Genomic DNA, 26,953 nt, shown 5'->3' with positions numbered 1-26,953 from the left:
GTTAGATACATTTGGGGATGCAGTGGAGTTGAGAATGAATTAGGAAATCTTTGTAATATGCATGTACAATGTATATGGCAGTGGAAGAATTGAGATATAAATTGGGCAGAGGTAAGTACCCTATTATGTATTTATAATGTAATGGGTGTGAAGGGTGCTTTTGGTGGGTGACATTGGCACAGGATACATTCAGTACAAAGCCTTGGGCCAGCCCTGGTCACAATATATTATATTTTCTATAATCTTGCCTTAGGTTATGTCAGCATGAAAGTGCACTAAAATATTGGATGAGAAATTAACTGTTTTCTTTAATCACTTAATGATCAATGATAGGTCATGCAGTTGTGACAATCTTGTTTTTACAGTCACTGTGCCAGTATTCCATGTCCTGTTTCTTTATTATCAGCTGATCTAATCACTCCTGGAAATCAGGGGACAGTCCTGATTGATACATAATCGTTAAGTACAAACTGTTATAACATAATTCTTCTTCTTCTGATCCTTAAAGGAGAAGCTTTACCTCTATGGAAATTATACCATTGAATAAAACATAGAAAATCACCCCTTGTGTTAACCTTTTTTTATGTGATGACTTAATTTTATTTAGCATTTATTTATGATCATTTAAAAAAACACATCACAATCCAGTTAGTTCCAGGCACAGCCAATATACACATTGCAAATGAGAAGGAGAAATAGAAACACTGTTTAATTTATCAACTTCCCTTTGTTGTGTTTGCTGTCTGCTGACTGACAGGTGCAAACGTCATTGCTTCTAACATTGAGTGACAGGAAACCAAGATGGAGGGACTCAGTAATTTTATTTTTTACACATCACAAATACATATTCGTTCAATATAACTGCTAAGTAAAGATTCTATTACAGATCCTGGGAGGCAACAGTTACTCTTTAAGATGTAAAAAGGCCAACACTGTGCATTATATTGACAATTTAAAACATTGCATATCAAGGTGATGGCTTTAAATATTTAAACAGAAAACTAAGTCATCATACTGATTTCGATATGTATTTAATGAATATATGGAAGCAATACATCCCTTTAATTTACAATTATTAATAATACAAAAACAGGCAATCGCCAACTCTCTCGAGACTGGCTATGTATCTAATTAGATTGCATTCTCTTATTAGTGTGACCTGGTTCACCTTCTGTTTCATACATTGTTTATTGATTGCCATTTTATTTGCTCAAACTTTACATAATGCCTCTGTTGGAGTTCTATAATTAAATGCTAATAATAAATAATCATAGTAAGGATCATACACATGCAAATGTGTGATATTATAAGCATTTTAAGTTATCAGATGGTGTCAAATGAAGAATGTGTCCAGCATGAATTACTATGTGGTTTGTAAAAACAAAATTATCTACACTGTTTAAAAACAGGCAGATCTGTCTGACTAAGTAAACTATCTAGGTAAATATTATTATACGTGTAATATTATCAGGGGTTAAGTGTGTACACAGTAATGAAAAGAGGTCATTCCAAATAGGAACCCTGAATTCACTTTGTATGTGTTAGACAAATTGCTGGGGTTCACGCACATTACATTGACACATGTATTCAGTTAGGTAGGTATTGTTGGGACTGCAAATTTAATCTCAAATTTTAAGTCACAATAGACAAACTGGAAGCAAGCTATGGCTTTAGTATTTTTTTTTAATATTTGATAACCAGAGGTATGTATATCTCTCATAATAGAATAATAAAAAAATAGCTGAGTAGTTGAGATTACAGTTGGTTTGGTCAACTTTTCTCATTTATATGGTTACTCCAAGTCCAGAATCCCCCCATGACTGTACAGGGACGTGCCATCAGCGAAGAAGAATCAGGCTGAGGGCCTCAGCGCTTATATAGAGTTAAGTTTATGCTTTCTTTCTTTTTTTTCTTTGACCAGGGGGCACAGCACAACACTAGCAAAGCCTAGTGTTTTTGGGTGGTTAGAGCAGTGGCCACATCACTGCCGTAGAACTTGGACGCCCAGGTTTAAGTGCCAGTAAGTGTCTTTGGGCAAGACACCCAATGCAATTCTCTTAAGTGTACCTATTTAGGAGGGACAGTTCATATTTTTCCTCGAAACCCTCTGTCCCTCTTTTCTGTCCTAATATGTATCTTCTCTATGAGCTCCATATTGTTGTTGTGTCTGAGGGTATAACGGTGCTCCACAGTAATAAAACATCAAAAAAGTAATCTTTGAACTATAAAAACTTGGCTGACAACCTCTGCAGCTCATTATTTAATTTTAAAAAAAATCCTGTAAAAACTATAAAATAGTTTAAACTTAATAAATTTGTGTACATGTTACTTAGTTTGGGAAAGAACATTTAAAGAACCAACACAGCTTTCACAGAGAGAACAGTACATTCCAAGAATTAATATTTACTGTCAAAATGCATAGAAATTGGGCCGTGCAAATATTACCTAAAGGACCACTAAATGTACCGAGACCATGATTTCTCAATGACCTGGAGCTATAAGCCTGCAATGAAAAATATAAAAATGTTGTAGAAACTGCAATATTTACATTGTAGGGTTAAGCAGACCTCTAGTGGCTGTCTTCCTGACAACTGTTAGAGCTGTTTCCTCTGTAATACCCGAGTGAAACTCGGTCATGTGACCAAATTCAGCTCACAGGTCAGCAGCACAGATGGAAAAAAGGTAAGATTTATTTTTCCTATTTTTTACTTTGCAAAAGGAACGGGGACTAGCGTTCTATAGTGTTAGAATACAGATTTGTATTTCTAATGCTAAAGTGTTCCTTTAACATCATTTACTAATAGTTCTCACTCAATTTTTTTTTTTTTTACCAATTTATTCTCAGTCTTTTTATCTTCCTGGAAACAAGACTATGTTGAATAGAATATTTGTTTTCATTGGAGATAAAACTCCAAGTTATCATGTGTAGGAATATCTGTATATTTTAAACCCATTCCATTAGCATTGTACATTGGGAATATGTGATAAGATATTTAGCACTAAAAGACTAAAATGGTGAAGGATTTTTTTAAAACAATTTCTCTTTAACAGAGATATTTTCCGGATTGCATGGTGTCCTATACAAGCGAAGGAAATTTTACAACGCAGTCTGTGGACGCATTAAAGGTAACAACTAGAAGTTAAAAAGTCATTTCATAGATGTAAATTTCTTCTAAATTCAAAGTGAAGTACGCAAAGACAATATTCTGTCCACATACCCCTACATATTGCCTCATTTCATTTACCAATTTAATTTACAAAAAAATGTCTGTTCAACTTAAATGACCACTAAAGACACCAAGGCCACTTCATCTCAATGAGGTGGTCTCGGTGCAGTGGCCCTGTAGGCTTAGTCCTTCAACGTAAAACATTGCAGCTTTATAGAAACAATGCAAATAGTGGCTAATACAAAGAAAGAGACTGATCAGTAAGAAACTGACCAAAAGAAGAATTTTGTGACTAACTGTGAAACAGTCGCTAGGCAGAGTGTAAACGTCGATGGTTGTCAGATCGAGGTTGTAGTGCTGAGATGTATCAGGACCGAATGTTGGAATGCATGCCGGTCCAGAATACAGGATTCTACAGATCTTTTACCTCCTTATAACATCAAGCCAACACAGAAGGAGATGTTTCAGCAGGATCTCTAGAGGGATTGCGCTCCCTGATAGGCGATCGATCTCTGGGGCAATTATGCTCAATATAAGAATTTCATGATGCATGCTCTGTTTCACTACCTATTCCATGGTTAAAAGTGAAGCTCCACATTTTGGATATTCGTGTACCGTATATTATTTATCCCTATCTGCAGGGTTCTAGAATATTCAGCAAGTTGTGCATTAATTTTACCTACAATTTATCTCTATTTTGTATTATAATGCACAATTTGCTACTTTATTGACTATTTATAGAGATGTCGCGAACATAACATTTTCTGTTCGTGAACGGCGAACGTAAATTTCCGCAAATGTTCGCAAACGGGCGAACCGGGCGAACCGCCATAGACTTCAATAGGCAGGCAAATTTTAAAACCCACAGGGACTCTTTCTGGCCACAATAGTGATGGAAAAGTTGTTTCAAGGGGACTAACACCTGGACTGTGGCATGCCGGAGGGGGATCCATGGCAAAACTCCCATGGAAAATTACATAGTTGATGCAGAGTCTGGTTTTAATCCATACAGGGCATAAATCACCTAACATTCCTAAATTGTTTGGAATAACGTGCTTTAAAACATCAGGTATGATGTTGTATCGATCAGGTAGTGTAAGGGTTACGCCCGCTTCACAGTGACAGACCAAACTCCCTGTTTAACGCACCGCAAACAACCGCAAACAGTCCATTTGCACAAGGTTGGATACCAAGCTAGCCATGTCCCGTTCCTTGTCCTCACTGATGTCATTGAAGGTCTCTTCCTCCACCCAGCCACGTACAACACCAAGGGTCTCCGAAAGGTGACAACAAGCCCCCTGGGACACCTGCTGTGTTTGGTCTTCCACCTCCTCAAAGCCACCTTCCTCCTCTGACTCCTCTTCTTCAGACTCCTCTCTCTGCGTTTCCTCTCTCTGCGTTATTATAAGGTGTGTTAAGTAGTACTATTCCTATCAGTTTAATCCATGTTACGTCCCCTATCAGGGGACGTGTATATGGCATCGATTTTAGGAACCGGGAGATGGAAAAAGATGCTTGGTCGGTCCTCCTACTTCAAATTTGGGGCACTGCGCGTGCAATCTAATGTGCCACCAGATAGGAGTGGTGTGTTAAGTAGCACTATTCTTATCAGTTTAATCCCTGTTATGTCCCCTATCAGGGGACGTGTATATGGTATCGATTTTAGGAACCGGGAGATGGAAAAAGATGCTTGTTTGGTCCTCCTACTTCAAATTTGGGGCACTGCACGTGTAATCTAATGTGCCACCAGATAGGAGTGGTGTGTTAAGTAGTACTATTCTTATCAGTTTAATCCCTGTTACGTCCCCTATCAGGGGACGTGTATATGGCATCGATTTTAGGAACCGGGAGATGGAAAAAGATGCTTGGTCGGTCCTCCTACTTCAAATTTGGGGCACTGCGCATGCAATCTAATGTGCCACCAGATAGGAGTGGTGTGTTAAGTAGTACTATTCTTATCAGTTTAATCCCTGTTACGTCCCCCTCATCAGGCCTTTTTTATTCGAATGTATCGCCCACTGTCAGTCCCTTCGGGATCCATCCCTCATTCATCTTAATAAAGGTGAGGTAATCTAGACTTTTTTGACCTAGGCGACTTCTCTTCTCAGTGACAATACCTCCTGCTGCACTGAAGGTCCTTTCTGACAGGACACTTGAAGCGGGGCAGGCCAGAAGTTCTATCGCAAATTGGGATAGCTCAGGCCACAGGTCAAGCCTGCACACCCAGTAGTCAAGGGGTTCATCGATCATCAGAGTGTCGATATCTGCAGTTAAGGCGAGGTAGTCTGCTACCTGTCGGTCGAGTCGTTCTCTGAGGGTGGACCCCGAAGGGCTGTGGCGATGCGTAGAACTTAAAAAGCTCCGCATGTCCTCCATCAAAGCGTCCTGTCCTTGCCGGCGTGGTCGTGGGAGGAGGAGGATTACTTTCACCTCTTAGATTCCCCTGTTAGATTCCCATTGTGCTGTGACATCACCCTTATATGCTGTGTAAAGCATACTTTTTAATTTATTTTGGAACTGCTGCATCCTTTCCGACTTGTGGTAATTCGGTAACATTTAAGGCACTTTCTTCTTATACCGGGGGTCTAGTAGCGTGGACACCCAGTACAGGTCGTTCTCCTTCAGCCTTTTTATACGAGGGTCCCTCAACAGGCACGACAGCATGAAAGACCCCATTTGCACAAGGTTGGATGCCGAGCTACTTATGTCCCGTTCCTCGTCCTCAGTGATCTCACTGAAGGTGTGTTCTTCCCCCCAGCCACGTACAACAACACGGGTACCAGATAGGTGACAACGAGCACCCTGGGATGCCTGTTGTGGTTGGTCTTCCTCCTCTTCCTCAAAGCCACATTCCTCCTCTGACTCCTCTTCCTCACAATTCTCTTCCAGCGTTGCCGCAGGTCCAGCAAGCGATGCTGATAAGGCTGTTTCTGGTGGTGATGGTGACCACAACTCTTCCTCTTCCTCTTCACGCTCATCTACGGCCTGATCCAGCACTCTTTGCAGGGCACACTCCAGGAAGAAAACATATGGTATGATGTCGCTGATGGTGCCTTCGGTGCGACTGACTAGGTTTGTCACCTCCTAAAAATGACGCATGAGCCTACAGGCATTGCGCATGAGCGTCCAGTAACGTGGCAAAAAAATTCCCAGCTCCGCAGAGGCTGTCCTAGCACCCCGGTCATACAAATACTCGTTAACGGGTTTTTCTTGTTGGAGCCGGCGGTCGAACATTAGGAGTGTTGAATTCCAACGTGTCGGGCTGTCGCAAATCAAGCGCCTCACTGGCATGTTGTTTCGCCGCTGGATATCTGAAAAGTGCGCCATGGCCGTGTAGGAATGCCTGAAATGGCCACACACCTTCCTGGCCTGCTTCAGGACGTCCTGTAAGCCTGTGGAATAGTACCTGGGGAGCTGTGGGGGTGATGTTGATGTGGAGCAAGATGCAGCAGCAGAAGAGGACTCAGCCGAGGAGGTTATGGAAGAGGATGGAGTAGGAGGAGTAGAGGAGGTGGCAGCAGGCCTGCCTGCAAGTCATGGCGGTGTCACCAACTCCTCTGCAGAGCCACGCATTCCATGCTTGGCAGCCGTCAGCAGGTTTACCCAATGCGCAGTGTAGGTGATATACCTGCCCTGACCATGCTTTGCAGACCAGGCATCAGTGGTCAGATGGACCCTTGCCCCAACACTGTGTGCCAGACATGCCATTACTTCCTTTTGCACAGTACAGGTTGGGGATTGCCTTTTGTGCAAAGAAATTTCGGCCGGGTACCTTCCACTGCGGTGTCCCAATAGCTACAAATTCTTGGAACACCTCAGACTCCACCAGCTTGTATGGTAAAAGCTGGCGGGCTAAGAGTTCAGACAAGTCAGCTGTCAGATGCCGGGCAAGAGGGTGACTTTGTGACATTAGCTTCTTACGCTCAAACATGTCCTTGACAGACACTTGACTTTGGGCAGATGAGCAGGAACTGCTCAAGGCGAGAGACGGAGTGGAGGATGGTTGAGAGTGGGCAAGGAGGACAGCAGTGGTTGACGCGGCTGAAGATGCTGGACCAGGAGGAGGATGGCGGCTTTGAGTTTGTGTGCTGCTTGTAATCATGCGTTGATCCCATAGGTGCTTGTGATGTGCGATCATGTGCCTTCGCAATGCAGTTGTACTTAGGTGGGTGTTGGACTTCCCACGACTCAGTTTCTTTTGGCACAGGTTGCAAATGTTGTCAGAGGCAGACACACAAAAAATGCCACACTGTTGAGCTCTGCAATGAGGGCATTCTGGTGGTGGCAACAGCATGCATTGATTGGCGTGCTGTCTGGCTGACCCCGGGTGCCGATGCATGCTGTCTGACTGTGCCACTAGCTCCTTGCAATGACCTCCCCCTGCTTCCAACTCGTATCCTCCTCCTCTCTGTCTCCCCATCTGAACTTTCCCCCTGTTCTTCTTCTCTTCTAGCGGGCACCCACGTGACATCCACGGACACATCGTCATCATCAACCGCTTTACTTGTATCTGACAACTCAGCAAAGGAAGCAGCAGCGGGTACAAAATCATCATCATCACACCGTACGTCCATGTGTGTAATTCTGACTGACTGAGACATATCCCTGTTATCTACATCCTCTGGCAATAATGGTTGCGCATCACTCATTTCTTCAAACGGATGTGTAAATAACTCCTCTGACAGATCAAGTGAAGCGGCTGTGGTGCTAGTGTTGGTGGTGGCGGCAGGCGGGCGAGTGGTAACTTCAGAGGTGCCTGAAGCTAAGCTGGAGGTGGATGGTGCGTCAAGGTTCCGAGCGGAAGCTGTAGAAGATTGAGTGTCCTGTGTTAGCCAGTCAACTATGTCCTCAGAACTTTTTGAGATCAGGGTACGTGGCCTCTGAACACTGGGCATTATTTTATGGCCAAAGGGAATCACAGCACCACGACCACGATGGCCCCTGCAGGGTGGCCTGCCTCTGCCTGTCATTTTTTTTTGATTAGTGGTACTATGCGTGCAAGCTACTTTAACAACAGATATGAGTGGCACTGTGCACTGGCAGAAGTTGGCAGAGTAGACGCTGTAGGCCTGACACACATGCTTGCAGACAACTAACTGCTATTCAATCTATTACAGTCAAAGGCAGGCAAGTGCAATTAGATTACACAGAAAAAAAAAAAGCAGACTGATGTTCTAGCCCTAAAAAGGGCTTTTTGGGGTGCTGTCCTTACAGCAGAGATCAGATGAGTCCTTCAGGACTGTAGTGAACACTGAATACTCTAGCCTAGCTATCGATTTCCCTATTAAATCAGCAGCAGCTACACTGTCCCTCCTCTCACTAAGAATGCAGCTTCCGGGGGGCGGGGCCTAGCTGTCATGGAGGAAAGACGCACTTCGTGTGTGCTCCCTCAACATCTCACTTTAAGCAGCTATCAACAAGCGAATTTCACCCCAGAAGGGGATACCAAGCAATGTTGCTCCTACCTGACCGACCCGACATGCTTAATAGCGGTCAGCAACTCAACAGAGTCTTACTTACCTCCGCGTGGCAAGTGTGGCCTGGTGCTCACCGGGCGGGAGAGGCGGCCGATCTCCCGATCCTGGGATGCCCAGGAGCAGCTACTTCCCGGCAGGAGCTCCGTTACCCCCCCCCTCGGACCGGTGTTGGTTATCCCGGTCCACCCCTGAGAGGCTGTCTGGAGCTAATGGACGCACAGAGCACAGCCGCCCAGGCTGACATACTCATCTGCGACTCTCCCAATATGGCGGCAGCCGCGTGTCCTCCTGGTACCAGCAAAGCATGGCAGGATATTGAATCTAAGCTGGAAACACTCTTTAATCAATTTTGGAAGCAAATAACAAGCTCCACCCCAGCCCCAACAAGCTGCACCACAGCTAAGCGAAGCAGTCCCCATTAAAATCCACCAACGCAAAAGGCGTCGAAGACGGGACCAAAGGCACGAACAGAAATGCAGAGCCTGCCCCACGTCAAGCACTCGCCTCCAACTTAAGCCACCACAATCCCGCACCAGACGTGAAGCACCACCCGGACAGATCCAACCACCCGACAAAACAAGCTTACACCACCTCAAGCCGCGAACCCGGCACTCAGCCAGAGACTTGCCTTTGTTGTTCCAGGTATCAGGGACCCCCAGGGTCTGCACCTGGCGCCCAGAAAGGATCGGATGAGGACAAGCAGTAAACATCATGTATTCATGTATTATGTTATTCACTAGTCTCATCTCATGGGGCGACTCACACTTGATTTATAACTAGTGGTGGAGCTGCTGATATAAATACACAGTTGATAACGTGCAAGCTACACCCTAAACATGACAGCCATCTTTCACAACAGTGTACTGCTATATACTCATACCCTCAGGGCAACTAGCCATGATATACGCACATTCAGCCTAGCATGCTCAAATATAACACACTTCTGTCTAAAAAAAAAAAAAAGAAAAAAAAAAGAATGCAGCTTCCGAATGAACCTAAAATGGATGCTGTCCAGGAGGTGGGAGGGTCTGGGAGGGTCTGCTGCTGATTGGCTGGAATGTGTCTGCTGACTGTGAGGTACAGGGTCAACGTTTACTCAAAGATGACGAATAGGGGGCGTACCGAACATCGCATATGTTCGCCCGCCGTGGCGAATGCGAACAAGCTATGTTCGCCAGGAACTATTCGCCAGCAAACTATACGGGACATCTCTAACTATTTATAATGTTGCACCTAACTTTGATAAGGACTTGATGAGCTTGATCCTTTGATGCGATTATTTTATGATCAATTTGATATCTGCACTTCATGTTTTTGATTCAAGTTTCTTTATATCCTTAATGTATATTTAAAATGATGTATTACTATTTTATCAGCTCCTGGTCTTTTGATCAGTTTCTTACTGATCTGTCTCTTTCTTTGTATTTGTCTTTAAAGGTTTTGTATGGTAAACTTAGGACCAGTTTTTACAGTGATTTTTAGTTGATCTACTCCTCAATATCTTTCCTCCCTGCTAGCATTTTTTCCCCTCCCTTACAACCCCTCTTGTAACACCTCTAATGGCTTACTTCCAGACAGCCAGTAGAGGCTTTTCCTGGTGTGATCCTACAATCTTTGCAAGCCTGACATTCAGTGTCTTCATGTTTTTCATGAAGATGCTAAACAAACCCCACAGATGCATTTATCTAACGCATCTCTATGAGGAGATGCTGTTTGGCACAGCAAGCTGATTACAACCTATGTGCACTAACCCCCTAATGCAGGGGTAGACAATGTTTGGCACTCCAGATATTGAGGAATACATCTCCTATAATACTCTTTCATATTACTTGCTAAGGGGTTATCTAAATAAAAAGGCAAACACATTAACATTATGAATATATACTTGCATTGGCTTTCTTTAAATGTTGAAAGAGAAAATTTGTGAAAGAAGCCACAAAATGGCCAACAACTTATTTGGGGATTTACAGAGTTTAGCGGATTTAAATACAGAAATTTGATGTTAAAAACTTTGTAAAGCACTGGCCTGAATAAAAGCGTGGGAAAAAGTCACTGTTCCTTAAAAAAATTATCATCTGAAATATTTCTAAAATTGAGAGTGTCCTAGCCGTGATAATGAACAGTGGTGTAAAATAGTCTAATTAAGCAAGAGCCAAAATCCAATACATTGAAAAAAAGATTTCACTTTTTAATGAGATTCTCTTACCAAGCACGAGGTCAAAGCAAAAAATGACGAATGCCCTGTAGAGCCCAGTTAAAGTTCTGATCTTAAATTCAACCTACCTCAACAACACAATCAGAAACAAATCTAAAGGAGTGATTCAAAATCCATCTGACTGGTATGTACTTAACCCCTTAAGGACCAAACTTCTGGAATAAAAGGGAATCATGACATGTCACACATGTCATGTGTCCTTAAGGGGTTAAAGGACCACTATAGGCACCCAGACCACTTCAGCTCAATGAAGTGGTCTGGGTGCCAGGTCCCCCAGGTTTTAACCCTTCAGCTGTATGAAACTGCTATGTTTACACTAGGGTTAATCCAGCCTCTAGTGGTTGTCTTACCGACAGCCGTTAGAGGTGTTTCCGCGCTTCTCACTGTGAAAATCACAGTGAGAAGACGCTGGACGTCCATAGGAAAGCATTCAGAAATGCTTTCCTATGGACTGTCTGAATGCGCGCGCGGCTCTTGCCGCACATGCCCATTCAGCGCTGACGTCGGGAGGAGGAGAGTTCCCCAGCGCCGAGGGAGCCTGGCGCTGGAGAAAAGTACGTTTATAACCCCTTCAGCCCAGTTTAACCCTTGAGCCCAGCGGGAGTGGGACCCTGAGGGTGGGGGGAACCTAAAGACCCTATACTGCATGGAAAACAAGTTTGGTTTTCTGGCACTATAGTAGTCCTTTAAATCTTAAATAATGCTTTGCAAAATATTGTTTGGTGTGAATACTTATGCAAAAAAAAAAAAAAAAATCATAGAGAAAATAGACAATTTTAAAACTTTTGTGTTTAAATAGTTAATTTTTTAAAAAAATTATCAAAATAAATTACAAAATATTACATTTCAATGTTCCGTTAGTCATCCAGTGATGTGAAAGAATTGGTCAACAGTCTAAATAATTTGCAAGACACTAGATAAATACTCATGATATATAATTGCATTGTGCCTTTTTTTTTCTGCTTGCAAGTCAGTTATAAATATTATTGTTGTCCTAAACCTCATACTCTCCCATCTTCAATGAACAGTAAATAAGCAGTTAGTGTATGTCATAACATATGCTGCTTTAACATTGTCCCGTGTCAACTGTCACCTTTGTAGATGTTTCTCAGCACAACTACATATCCCGAAGTACAGAGCTACTTATATATGACAGAAAAGGGGAAAAAGTCATGGAGAAAAATGTTCTTTGTCTTACGTCGCTCTGGGCTATATTTTTCTACAAAAGGAACATCAAAGGTATTGTGACAACTAAAAGATAACATATCAACTAACATTTGTGAATAAAAAACAAAACATTGTATCCATGCACTAAGCCATGCGTTTGCTACCCTACAGCAGTTTTCAACACAGAATTATATGTGGGTTGCTTTCAATTTAGCATTTCTGATTTAGCAATAAAAAGATGCCTTCGTTTTTGACTCTGCAGATACATCTCGTGAGGGCTCCTTGCTGGCTGTGCTTAGAGAGATCATTGTACATCAATGGAAAAGCCCGGAGTAGAAAATAGTTCTATTTCTCTCATTTACAAGAAGACAATTTAGTGTTTGAGGGTACTGGATTAAAAAAAAAAAAAATCCAAGAGAATCTGTAGTATATATATATATAGTTGCGCTGTTGTTTTTCTCCTGCAATGTAAAACATTTGCCATTTTAGGGAAACAGCAATAATTCCATTTTGGGATTAAAAACCTCCATACCCGCAACCCTAGTCAGACTTTATCTGACATTTGACACCCTCACGCATTTTATGAGGACATTGAATGTTCTCTGATGCTTCTAATAGAGAAGCAGTAGGTGTAACGTTTCTCTGTGAGAAGCCTCTATTTGGCAAAGTGCATAGATTACCGTGCATGTGTTGTTTGTCTGCAATGCTCTCCTCTGGATTGGACAAAATGTCATCAAGTCTGATGACATCATTGAGGCAGGTCCAGAAAAGGCTGTACCAGTGCTGGATTTAAGGTGAGCAAAGTGTTATAGTGATGTATTCTTTTTTTTTTAGGGGGGGGGGGAGGGGGCAGGGGAGGTACTGTAATCTAAACTACCCTGTCCTGCTATTTCAGCAATATTGTTTTATTATTTACTAAGGGGTCTATGGAGTTCCTGTAAGAGTTACTTATCAGTCATTGTTTAACGTTCTTGCTTGTTTTACTCTTCAGATCTTTTCCTCTCCTATTCGCCTAGGCATCTAATTAAAATGTTCATATTAATGATTATTATATTTTCCAGGACCCTAGACATCTTCAGTTCTTTTGTGATTTTACTCAAAGCAATGTGTACATACAACTATCTGAAAAAAAGCTATATGGGGCACCAACAGACTATGGATTCTGTCTAAAGGTACTTTGAAATATTTTTGTTTTGTGATGTTTATTTTTTATAATTATTATTCAGTAAAATGTATTGTTTTCCTGTCTACGTTAAAGCAGATTCCCATTGTATATATACTGCACTGTGAAATATTGTGTTTAATGCTATTTTACCCTTTTAAATAGGAGAATTTTAGTAAATTTTATTTCAACAGGTACTGCGTACAAGACATATATTAATCAAAATATGCTGTGGCCTTCTAGCCTAACCAAGGTGGAGCCAAATACCAGAAACTGCTCTGTGCAGAGAGTGAAGACAGTAAAATCTGCTGGGTGACAGCAATTAGATTATACAAGGTAATATTTAACATTCACATGGTCTGTACTTTCATTAATGATACCAATGCTTTATTGTTTTAGAATTACAAGACTAGCTCTGGCAGCAAGACACTCCATTGCATATACGTTCGACATCCCTTCCTTCCTTATCTTCTACCATCCATTTGGTTAAAGAACCAATAAACAATGATCTCCTTACTGCCTTTCTACATGAAACTCCCAAAGCTTCCCATAAAATGTAGGACCCCTGGTTAAATAACCCATCCCAGATATTCCCATTCCTTTTCTACCTTCACAAGCAGGCCTCTGTACAAACTCTACTTTACTTCGTGTGGCTTATTATGGTATAACAATTAGCTTGCCCTTGTGAAATGGTGCCTTTAGCCACTCACATGTCAATGGGTGTGTATTTTTTAAAGGTTTACTCCAAGCACCATGCCTACTTCAGTGTTCTGAAACGGTTATGGTGGCTTGAGTCTGTATGTGTAGAGTTTCGCTAAGAGTGTAACCTTTTTGCTGCTGGAGGTGTAACTGGCAAATAATTACCCAGCCGGCTAATGTAGGTTCTGTGCATATTGGACATCTGACGTCAGCACACTGGCACACTGGGGTTCCATGCCCTCCCTTCTGCCCATCTTCCCGCTACATCTCTTCCCATCTAGGGGAACTGATGTCAGTGGTGGAGAATCAAGCTGAGGGTTAAGTTTTAGATTCATCTATTTCTTTTTTTTGACGTTGGGGACAGGATAGGAAGGGTTACTCTAAGGCAAACCTGTGTTTTATGAAAACACTTTTTATTGTTGGAGTAATCCTTTTGGTTTATTCCTAAAGGGTGTATCCTATTGGCATACCTCCTACATAAATGTCCATTTTATCCTTAGTTTAAATTGGTTATTTCCCTGTAGCCTCTGCACCCCCACAAGATAAATATTTACTCACACCATAACAGTATAGACTGGGGGCCACCCCTACAATGCGTCGCTGGCCCCTTGTTTAGGATTACTCTCTGAACATTATTATTGATATTTCTAATGATTGGTAGCCTTTTTTACTCTTTTGTTTTAATTTTCTTGGTCTTGAAAAAATTAGTTACATTTACTTTGAAATCAAAAGTAATTCAATATAAATTTTATAATAATTATGAATATAAAAACAAAAACCTGGGCAGTCATTTTTGGATGGATACAGATTTAATTGCCCTACCCTATTACAATCTCTGCTGATTAAAGATTATTCTAGCTGTTAGCTTCAAATACTGGTGATATTTATATTAAATATGTAATATCTATGTATTTTGTTTATTTTAACTATATTGGACTGTCATCTAACAATTTGCTATGTAATCACTTTCAGAATGGAATGCAGATCTACAAAAACTACATCAGACCACAACAGCATCAGAATGACACCTTTACTCAATATGCGTCACCTGTGGTATGTATGTGACTGCTACCACTAGCTACTTGTTAACTATTCATTAATATTGTGAATTTTGGAACGTTATTAAATATTGACCAACAGCCAACTTTAAGAAACCATTGAATTGGATTTATTTTTTCTGTGCAACTAATTGGAGATATAGATTTTGATTGATCAACATGAAAAACAAAACAAAAAAAAAACCAGCTGGACATCCCCTTCTCTCTCTCTTAACCATGATTCTGTTATTAAATAACAGAAATGAGGACACCAGGCAATATAGAAAAAGCCAAAAATATTATATAAAACATTAATAGAACTTAGCAGACCGAAAATTATTGCCATGGGAAGGGAAACATTTATTAACATCTGCTGTTGTATATTAAAAAAAAAAAAAAATGTTTGACAATTTTCTTGTGAATGGAAAAGAGAACGAGGTTTAGCAAGATTGCTTTATTTAGAGCAACACATCCTTGTTGGGAAATAAACTATTGTCCCCATTTTGCAGTTCAATTGTCACTTCAATTTATTACTTTCTTTACTCCTGTGGGGGGCAGCAATAGTACGTATCAGCCTGAGTACATCGAATAAACACCCCAAAATTGTTACCTCCGCACTGTCCAAATCCTTATGCAATTTTAATTGGGGGGAGGGGTGTATATTCTATGTATTGGGACTAAGAGTACTATAGCCATTGCTGTCGCCCAGGAAAAGTAGGAGTTTTAGAGTAGGGATTCATTATGTATGTTTATATTTGCTTTTGTATATTACGCAGCCATGTTACAGTGCTGCCTTCCCACCCCATGTTTACCCTATTAAGGATTAACAAGTGTATAGGGGTTTAGAAAAATAGCCCTTTCTGTGACATTATACATTTTGCCTTTTAGTGGTTTAAAATCATTACGCAAGACAACAAAACCTTCCAAACCTAAAACACATCTGTTCTTTTTTTTTCGTTCCCCCTTTGTTATATATCCTGTGTAATTTTTTTATAACACTATACTGTTATTAATTATTGGTGAAATGTATGAAAACTGAATTACAAAATTATGAATAAAATATAATCACATGCTTCGTGGAAACTCCAATGCAAAATATTTTAGAAAAATTATTTTACATTTAACTGGTACATCTTTGGGATGGGAAGGATGTGACAAATAATGTTGAGGATGCTGTAGGATCTTTAGAACCATCTAATAAAATAAGAATTCTTTTGACCTGGATATTTTATTATTGTGGCATAACTTTTGCAAGTGTATTCGTCCAGTTACTTGTTGTTTTGTTTACTAGATAAGCTCATATTTATTTTTGAATTTTATATAAATCTATGTCTTCTAAATTATTAGTCTAAAGCAGGTAGAGGAAACTTTTGGCACTCAAGATGTTTTCTCCTCTGATGCTTTTCCAGAACTATGGCTGTAAGAGCATTATGGGAGATGTAGTCCACAACATCTGGAGTGCTGACGGTTGCCTACCCCTTGATTAAAGCATGGTGGCCATAGTATACTATAGACCACACGCTGTTGTAGAACTGCAACTACCACCATGCCTTGCCAGCCTAACAACTGGCTCGGCATTAGGGTGATTGCAGTTTTACAACTTTGGCTCCACTTTTTGGCCACATCTGGTCTTAAATATATTTTTGTCTTCTTGGGCTACCTCTTGGGCTCTTATCATTATATATATGTTTTTTGTTCTTTCTAGAGGAGCATATCTGAAAATTCACTGGTGGCCATGGATTTCTCAGGATGTAAAAGCAGAGTTATTGAAAATCCTACAGAAGTACTATCCGTTGCACTGCAAGAAGGATTGCTATGGAGGGTTTGTTAGATCTGATATATTGCTTGTACTTTTTAATACAATGTACCTGACCATGCAGATGGACAATTACATGGAACAGCTACCATCTCAATCATACTCTTTGTCATTCTTTGATAGAAGGACAATATATTTAAAATTTAAAATATATAGGTAGGGGGCACAAAAATACTTAAAACCAAGGGAATAAAATCAATAATACTTATTCACACTTGATCCTTTGTGAGTTACAGTCAACCTAAAAATATAAAACACAATCCATAGCATCATAGTGTACATTCAGATGTGTATAGAAATACAGGTGACAATTTCCAACTCACAATATGCAGAGCCACATATAGCAGGCTCTAGCTCGAAAGGCTTAGAAAGATCACTTTGTCTGACTGCCTCCTGTCCTCCTCCTTTCAATACACCAATTGTAGAAGGAAGTCAATCGCAGGTAGTGCAAAAATCTTTTATTTAATCTTCAAGAGTAAAGATAAAGTAAAATATTCTGTGTAACAATACAACAGAATATAAACAAGTAAATAGTATAAAATATCATTAAAATCAAATAGCACAACATGTTTCGACCTGCTTGGTCTTTATCAAGGTGCATACTGTGTGTGTCCAATGTTCTGCTTTTTATTCCGTTCGTCAGGAAATCAAATTTCGGACCAAGATTTGATTTTAAAGATTTTACTTTATCTGTTTGCACTGCCTCCGATTGAATTCCTTCTAAAATTGATGTATTGAAAGGTGGAGGACAGGAGGCAACCGGACAAAGTGATCTTTCTAAGCCTTTAGAGCCAGAGCCTGCTATATGTGGCTCTGCATATTGTGATTTGGAAATTGTCACCTGTATTTCTATACACATCTGAATGTACACTATGATGCTATGGATTGTGTTTTATATTTTTAGGTTAACTGTAGCTCACAAAGGATCAAGTGTGAATAAGTTTATTGATTTGTTTTTATTACCTTGGTTTTAAGTATTGTTGCACCCCCTACATATATATTTTACTTTTTTATTAACTATTTGTGTTTTGTGATTGGTTGTTGACACTAGGGAAACCGCACTTATTAATCGTAGTAGCGCTATTTTCACCTTTTGTTTGCACTTGTGTGAATGTTTTGTAATATATTTAAACTAATGAAATCAATTAAATGATAAGAACAGACCTGAATAAGCATAATTTAATAGTTTTATCTGGACCAATGCATTTTTTCCACTTATACATGTGACAAAACAGAAACAGTTATTCATCCAAGACTGGGGAACATTGATATAATGTCACATGTCACATTAGGTAATTTAATGCAGTTTGTAAGGAAGTTAAACTCTCACATCTGAGTTTTTTGTTCAATCAGGCTTCTCACTGAAAGTTATTTATGAGTTGTGCTATTTTTAAATAATGAATGCTGTGCCATTTTTCCTCTTTAACTTAAATTGCATACTTGGCGACCCTGGCACAGCCATGGCATACTATGCAAATTAACTTAAGCAAGACAGTGCAGTGGGTGCAAGGACAAGCACATTTACGGCACAAGGTAAACATTCTTCTTTTTGTTTTGTCTGCTGCCTTATGAAATTATACATTCACCCACTATAAAATACATAGTGCCGATACATCAGATCACCTTAGCTGTTTAAAATGTGAACTGTCTGTTTATGTACAAACTTATTTTTTTAAATACCAATCATATATTTTAATTTCTGCCTATATATAATTTATGATATATTTTAACTTTTTATCTATATTTAAAAATCAATGATCTATGTTGTAGTGATAGAATAGAAAACTGCTTACTCTGTTTGTTGCACATTTTACATTTTCTTCCACTAACACCTGATGTACAATGTATACACCATACCATTAATTATAAGGGTGTTTATTGTGGTGACACAACATTTTACCTTCACCCAAATGCTAATGGAATATTAACTGGAATGAACAGCGCAGCAGAGGTATGTGATGCCTAAATCTTACCTAGACGGTGCACTAATTTTTTTTTGTCTCGATGCTGAAGTACCCATAATGCTGTGTTCTCATGTATGCTATGACGTCTTTCCACTGATGGTGCAACTTGGCGCTTTTGTACGTTGTCCGACATGCACATCTAAAATCTAAATTAGAAAACCAAATGAAAAAGGAGTAATTTTAACAAAATAAAACGCAACAACGACACTATCCATTACTGAATTTTAATAATCTATTGAATTGTGCATAAATCTCATGAGTGACTGTTCCCCTTTAAGAGAATTGGCTCTGATAAATAATATTTTATTTACATCAAAATTCTCCAATCTTGTTTTGTTCACAGTGCAGCTATTCAGCCAAACATATTTTCCATTTTCCTGTGCCAAGTAAACAAAATACAACTCAAGCCAATGGAACTTGTTTACCAGAAAGATCTAATTTCACAAACAATGTCACAATATCTAATTAGTTAACATTTGGTTATCATTGATACGTAAGCAGAATAGAAATGAGTGCAATGTAGTATAGATATTTTGTATTTCTTTCTTAATTCTAACAAAACAACTGCTAATTTATTTTTTAGAGGAAAAGTTGTGGACGTATTAGTACCCACTGTGTTGCAACCACATCTCAGAATTCATCAACAAACATAGGTATGTTTAACATTGATTTCTGTTTTAATTCCTGAAAATCTTACATGAAGTGATGCCTGCAATAAATTGTTATTAACATTTATCAGTTTACATCCTGACGCCTCCACTGGAATTAAACTCTCGAAAAGCCACATTTATCAAGGTTAAAATAGGTGTATTCAAAGCAAAGTACAAACCTAAAGCAATACTATAGGCATCAAAACACCTTTAGCCTAAAGAAGCAGTTTGTGTGTATAGATCATGCCCCTGCAGTCTTGATACTCAGTTCTTATTTAGGAGTTAAATCACTATTGTTTCTGTATATACAGCCCCAGCCACACCTGCCTTGGATGTGACTCAAACAGACTGCATGAAAAAAATGGTTTCATATGCAATCATATGCTAACAAACTTTAGAGGTTTTTATCTCCTGGTCTGTAAATTGAACTTTAATCACAAACAGGAGACTCCTGAAGGATCTAGCGGGCAATTAACAGAGCAGGAGATAAGAAATTCTAAATTAAACAGACTGTGCAATAAAGAAAGCTTAAACATTAGATCCCTCTTTACTGGAAGTGTTAAGGAAGTCACATGCAGAGAGGTGTGGCTAGGGCAGCATAAACAAAGTAATTTAAGTTCTATATGTCAGGGAATTGAGCAGTGTGACGGCAGAGGCATGATCTTTATACCAAAACTATTGGTGCCTACAGTGTCCCTTTTGTCAGGGCTCCCTCTCCCCTTACCTGTCAGCGAGCGGCGTCCTCTCTTCCTGACACGCCGCTCGCTTCCTCCTCTCCTCCTCCGAGCGGCAGCATGTATAACGCTGCACGCTGGGAGCCGGCACAAATATCTGAACTCCGGGGTCACTACAGCACAATAATCACGGTGGGAGGTATAGATATCCCCCACGTGTGATTGTTAATTCTGATTGGAAGTTATCCAATCAGAATTAAGCACAGGATTTAAATACTTACCTTTCCTGTCTCTCTGTGCCCTGTTGTGGTCTTTGGTTACCTGTATTGCTGTTTGCTTGTGTTTCTCTCTGGTTACCGATTATTTGGCTTGTTTCTCCATCCCTTTGACCTCGGCTTGTTTCTCGTTTTCCTGTGTTCTGGCTCCCCTTACTCGGCTTGTCTCCTGACTATTCTTAGTGTGCCTAGCCCGGCCATTCTAAGGACCGGTACTGCACCTTTTCCTCTCTGTGACCTGTTAGCGTGTTAGGTTCCCAGAATCGTGACACCTTTAAGAGCAGTTACCATGTAAATCTACATATTTCAACCACAATATTATTTCCTTTGTTTTTATATTTTTGATTGTTTTTCCTTTCCTTTCTGTGCACGCGATATACCACTTTACCCATGCCAACCTTGTAATGCATAGTATAACACATTTGTTTTGCCGTAACCTTCCTTGGGGAAACTCAAAAAAATAAAAATTAACAATCTATTGTTAAAATAAACAATCCTTATACATAATTTGAATTGAGTTTTTCTTTATGATTGTAACAAACTATCACTGATATAACATTTATGAATCTATATTTTATATTTTCATTACAATATAAAATGTTTATTTCAAGAAAGCTTAAAGGGAAAGCTTAATGTAGTTGTTCTGGTGAGCATAATAGCTCCCTTCAGACATTTTCATGTTCAGAGAAAAGGCAGTGTTTACATTGCCCCTAGGGACACCTCCAAGTCACACAGTAAGCAGCCCTGACGTTCAGCGTCCCAACACTCTGCATGGGGACACTGCATTTTCCTGATAGAGATGCATTGATTCAATTCATCTCTATGAGGAGGTGCTGATTGGCCAAAACGGTGTTTGGCATCGCCCCTAGCCAATTTCCACCATGGGAAAGCATTGGATTGGCTACAAATCAGTAATTTTGATGATGTCACAAAGGGGGTGGGTCCAGCGCCGGCAGACCCGTGGAGAGCTAAAAATAAGGTGAGTTTTAACCCATTCTGAGGGAGTTAAGGGAGAAATCATTAAAAACCTCTATTACAATAAATGTAAATAAATGTCATATCAGCAAATTTATCATTTTTAGTAATTATATAGCTTGACGTTTTACCAATAAAGACAAGAAATTCAATGTAATCATGTACCAAAGTAGTTCCAGCAATAATAATAACACATCCTTTAAATACATTGCATTCTTCGTGATAAAGAAACGAAAACTCCCAGGACCATATCATGACAAAACTGGGGCCATTCTAGGCATAGTTCAAAGTGTTGGGGGCTATATATATGACAATATATATATATATATATATATATATGTTGTCATACATGTTGTATGGTTTCTTTGCATTGCATTTGCATTATGTATTGCAATAATCCCCTTAATTTAATATTAATTGTTATACTAGCAAAAAATGAAACACATGTTGCTACTGCCTTTCCCTTCACCTTGTGCAAATAGACATTGAAGTCATCACCTCATCACATCCCCTATACCGCAGAGTGTTTGGCTCAAATGTTTGATTATTTATAGAATTGCACTTGATAGAAAGGAAAGATATAAAGGGCTTTGTGTATATAGCAAGGTGCATGTGTAGCTGATGTGGGTAATCCAGAAAACAAAATTCATTCTGTGATGGTATTGGATATGGATAATGGAGAAACAGGGCAATGATTAATGAACAGTTCCTCTCATAGCCCATTACACAAGTTAAAGGACCACTATAGGGCCAGGAAAAAAAAATGTTTAACTGGCCCTATAGTGCCCTAAAGGGTGCCCCCACCCTTAGGGTCCCACTCCTGCCGGGCTGAAGGGGGAAGAAGGGGGTTAAACACTTACCTTTCTCCAGCACCGGGCTCCCTCGGTGCTGGGGACTCTCCTCCTTCTTGCGATGTCATTGGCTGAATGCACATGCGCGGCAAGAGCCGCGTGCACATTCAGCCAGTCCATAGGAAAGCATGACCATATCATGACAAAACTGGGGCCAATCACAGTGAGAAGCGTGGAAGTGCCTCTAGCGGCTGTCAATGAAAGAGCCACTAGAGGCTGGATTAACCCATATATAAACATAGCAGGCAGGGTTAATCCTAGATGGACCTGGCACCCAGACCACTTCATCGAGCTGAAGTGGTCTGGGTGCCTATAGTGGTCCTTTAATTTCCTTTAATGTTAAAACAAAAAGCATTTTTCAATTACATGCTCTTTTCCTATAAGCAGACAAGATAACTGGTTGGGTGTTTGCAGTTTGTTGCTTACTAAAACCATTGCACTCAAAAGAATTTAATAATTTCGTTATACTGACTGAAGAATTAACACGTACCCTTGAAAATGGGAAACAGATTTTACTGTGACAAAGCGTTCCAAAGTAAATGTTACTCTTTATAATGAATAATTTAATAAAGTACGATTTAGTCTGTATTTTATATTATCAAAATGTCCTCCCCTACCCCCAAAAAGGTAGTAAATGTATATATATATATATTGAACTTAATGTGCTATTTATCAAAAACTTAAAACTTAAAATATTTATTATGTCTTATAAATGTTTAGCTGTTCACATATCTCAGCCTTGGTTTCATCACAACATTTCCAGAGAAGAAGCCCAGAAATTAATAGTTCAACAAGGACTTGTAAATGGGTGAGTTAAATGTTTCTATATGTTTTTTTTTTTGTTTTTTTAAAGTAAAGTAAAAGTAAAAATTGTGATGAACATTCAGAAATTTGGTGGTCTCGTTAAGTTTAAAACCTACACTTGCCAGTAAAAATAACTTGCATTTTCAATTAAGATACACTTCAAAATCACGTGACATTTATTGTAATAGAGGTTTTAAATGATTTCTGAGCATGAATTATTTTTGCAGCTCCTGGTGTTTTAGCACTGTTTATTAAATCAAACTGAATGTTTTGTTCTACAGAGAAAGGGCTTTTTGAAATTCCCACATTCTGGACTCTTACATTAGTCATTTCTTGCCAAAAAGTAGCTTTTGTAAAGGACATCTGTACGCTATTTTTTTCTTTTTTCATTTTTAGTTAAATGTACAAATACAAACTTTTATAGGTTTATTTATAGCTATCTCTTATTATTATATACATCTAATTAAAAACTTAGATGTCAGAAGACCGTATCTCCAAACTCTGTCTGTCTGTCATCTATATTTCTTTCTATTGGTGCTTGACCCTCTGATTGTCTGTCTGTTTGTCTGTCTGTCTGTCTGGCATCTATATTTCTTTCTATTGGTGCTTGACCCTCTGATTGTCTGTCTGTCTGTCTGTCTGTCTGCTATCTATATTTCTTTCAATTGGTGTTTGTCCCTCTAATTGTCTGTCTGTCTGGTATCTATATTTCTTTCAATTGGTGTTTGTCCCTCTGATTGTCTGTCTGTCTGTCTGGTATCTATATTTCTTTCTATTGTTGTTTGTCCCTCTGATTGCCTGTCTGTCTGGTATCTATATTTCTTTCTATTGGTGTTTGTCCCTCTGATTGTCTGCCTGTCTGTCTGAGGGTTTTTGGTGATTGCCATGTGTGAGTATCAATGATGTACTCTGCTGAGAATATGTTTTAATATTTGTGAAGATTTTCTGTGCACCGTTGCATAATTGATCATTTTTAACAGTACTTAAAAAAAAAAGAAGATATGAATATCTTTTGGTAACCCGCAGAAGTGAATATTGTGTTGTAAAAATTGTAGATAATTGGTCTACAGTAATGTTTTGATTCCTGGATCAGACTAGTGTTTTGAAGTCCAGGTCTTATGCAGTTGAAGCCAGCTGGTGTACTATAGAAACTTGACAGCTTGGTCCTGTGGAGATGAATCAATACTTTAGCCATTGAAGTTTGTTTGAAAGTGTAATCACGCTTTTCAGTACTATAACCTTCTACTTCTAAGCAAGAACAGTGCTATATATATCCTATCTGATTTTTGGTAGCTTTTTAAATGCTGAGGAACAATTCTCTTCTGGTAGCTAAGATCAAACTCAACAGGTATTTGAAGGAAACTGATGTGATCAATATATAATCAAGAAATGGTTTTAATCCATATCACTGCAATTGTATTTATTGTTACTTAGTCTATTCACTTGTGTTTAATTAGTAGAACATAAGGTGGCACTACCTGCACCTCCTGCAACAAAATAAGAAATCAACATGATGTGGAGGTGGGTTGGGTGGGGAGAAGACTTTCAGCATATTAAATCAAACAACACTTACATGGCAGATTACCATTTTAATATGTAAATAATTGTATTTGCATATTACAATAGATGAAAGCCTACCACATCTATACATATTCACAGATATTAAATACTTAAAGGAACACTATTGTCACCAAAACAACTTTAGCTTAATGAAGTAGTTTTGGTGTAAAATCATGTCCCTGCATGCTCACTGCTCAATTCTCTGCCATTTAGGAGTTAAATCACTTTGTTTATGAACCCTAGTCACACCTCCCTGCCTGTGACTTGCACAGCCTGTCTAAACACTTCCTGTAAAGAGTCATCTAAAGTTTATCCTTCCTTTATTGCAAGCTCTGTTTAATTTAGATGTTCTTATCCCCTGCTATGTTAACAGCTTGCTAGACCCTGCAAGAGCATCCTGTATGTGATTAAAGTTCAATTTACAGAGAAAGAGATACAATTGTTTAAGGTAAATTACATCTGATTGAAAGTGAAACCAGTTTGTTTTTTTCATGCAAGCTGTGTAAATCAGAGCCAGGGGAGGTGTGACAAGGGCTGCATAAACAGAAACAATGTTATTTAACTCTTAAATGGCAGTGAATTTAGCAATGAAACCTGAGTAGCATGATCTATACACTAAAACTGCTTCATTAAGCTAAAGTTGTTTAGGTGTTCCTTTAACCAACATTTAACTTATTGGCACAGCTCCTGCCATGTCTGCCCCGCTCTGTCTAATTGTCATGTCCTTTCATGGCATGGATAACTCTACTCTTTTGGCTCCTTATAGCCATAATAACTTGCATTATGTTTGGTGTCGTACCAGGTGGTGTCATTTTGGCAACATTGGTCATATAAATTCAGTGCCAGAACATTAGATGGCCTCCTGGGTCCGGAGCTCAGACAAGGACCCAGTGGGGCTCTTGTTATGTGTGGACCCTCCATGAGCTGACAGGGAGATCAAAAGATCTCTCTGTTTGGCTCTGATGAGGTCACTTAATTAAAGTGGCTTTGTGGTCTAACTATTCTGCTTGATACTTATTAATATATATTTATGTAGATTCCTCTTTCTTATTGTTGGGTGGCTCACCTTGTATCATGCATATTATAGTTCTTCTGTGTCACCTAATAATATATAATGCAATCAGACTTTCCTGGCTTTTCTTATAAAATTGATTTATTCTTCTTTCTTTGCAAATACAAACTCAGTACTTACAATGTCATTTATGTTAAATAGGTCAACAGCTGATGGTACATGCTGGACATTCAGAGTGTGAAGACACTCTGCCTTGATGTTCCGTGTCTCAGTGTCTGTGTCTCATTCTCCTAGACACCCTTCTGACACCGATAAAACATATATACCACCAAAATGACTGTGTAAGCATTACAAGTCAATGCTATTGATACAATATGCTTGTTGGTTATTCTAAAAACCCTATTACGTCACCCCATGTTCCATGGACACTCAGAAATAGAGAAGAGCTTACAACACTTATTGTCATCTGTTCATGTCACTCAAGATCAAACACACCTCCGTGTGAAATATGTGAATATAGAATATTTTACAGGGACTGAAATGGTCAATATATGCTGTTGCACAGCCTTAAAAAAATGACGTTATCCTGTTTATTTTGAAGTCCTATGAGTGTGCTCTTCATTTTGGCTTAGATCATCAAACTTGATGATCTCAGCCTGTCCAATGCTTTCCCATTGGAAAGCATTTAGGGGCCATTGTGTATCTGTGACAAAACTCTGCACTGCACCAATCAGCATCTCCTCATGGAGATGCATTCAACCAATGCATGTCTATGGGGAGCGTTCACTTCCTTCATGCAGATCGAGATGCTCAACGTTGGTCTGAGTGACTGCCATTACAGGTGTTCCTAGGTTGCAATCTAAGCACTGCCTTTTCTTTGAGACATTTACAGTACTCAGCCTGCAGGGACAGACTATAGATACCAGAACCACTACAATAAAATGTGGTGGTTCTGGTGACTATAGTGTTCTTCTAATAAGACGTCTTTCTCTCACCTGTCTCTGCGGAATTTGATGGCGCTATATAAATATCATAATAATAATAATAATATATTCCTGTGCTGTAGAACTGAGACACATGCTTGATTCTCTTAAACGTCCTTTTAAATGTCCTCTTTTGTGTTTCTTATACCCTCTTTTGATTGACTTACCCACTTTAGTGTATCCTATCTCCCATATTTCCACTGTGTCTGTGTGTCTCTTTCCCCCATTTCCTTTTGTGTGTCTTTCAACCCCAAGCCCATTTCGTGTGCCTCTTATCCCCAGCACATTTGTGTGTCTCCTCCCACACCTCGTTTTTTCTTTCTACCTCTTAGCCCCTCTTTGTTTCTTTTTCTTTCCCCAGCCCCCCCATTTGTCTCATTTCACCGCAATCCCCTCTTTGTGTCTCATTCACAAACCCAGGTCCTCCATGTGTCTCATTCTCCCCCCAACAATTCTTTGTCTCAT

The 26,953-nt window shown here is 39.4% G+C and overlaps 1 protein-coding gene across 1 annotated transcript in view; it reads left to right on the top strand.

The window, feature by feature from the left end:
- GRB14 (growth factor receptor bound protein 14) overlaps positions 1-26,953 on the top strand; it is a 64,716-nt gene that overhangs the window by 33,855 nt on the left and 3,908 nt on the right. The window contains exons 4-11 of the mRNA XM_063429681.1: positions 3,052-3,126; positions 11,961-12,098; positions 13,088-13,198; positions 13,432-13,524; positions 14,860-14,940; positions 16,630-16,746; positions 19,288-19,357; positions 22,850-22,937. Of these exons, the coding sequence (XP_063285751.1) occupies positions 3,052-3,126; positions 11,961-12,098; positions 13,088-13,198; positions 13,432-13,524; positions 14,860-14,940; positions 16,630-16,746; positions 19,288-19,357; positions 22,850-22,937 (773 nt within the window). The remainder of the gene's footprint in view (positions 1-3,051; positions 3,127-11,960; positions 12,099-13,087; positions 13,199-13,431; positions 13,525-14,859; positions 14,941-16,629; positions 16,747-19,287; positions 19,358-22,849; positions 22,938-26,953) is intronic.

The sequence above is a fragment of the Pelobates fuscus genome, chromosome 8, assembly GCF_036172605.1.
Source record: "Pelobates fuscus isolate aPelFus1 chromosome 8, aPelFus1.pri, whole genome shotgun sequence".
Lineage (NCBI taxonomy): Eukaryota > Metazoa > Chordata > Amphibia > Anura > Pelobatidae > Pelobates > Pelobates fuscus.
The sequence above is the reverse complement of the archived record's forward strand: the minus strand, read 5'-3'. Positions and strand labels throughout refer to the sequence as shown.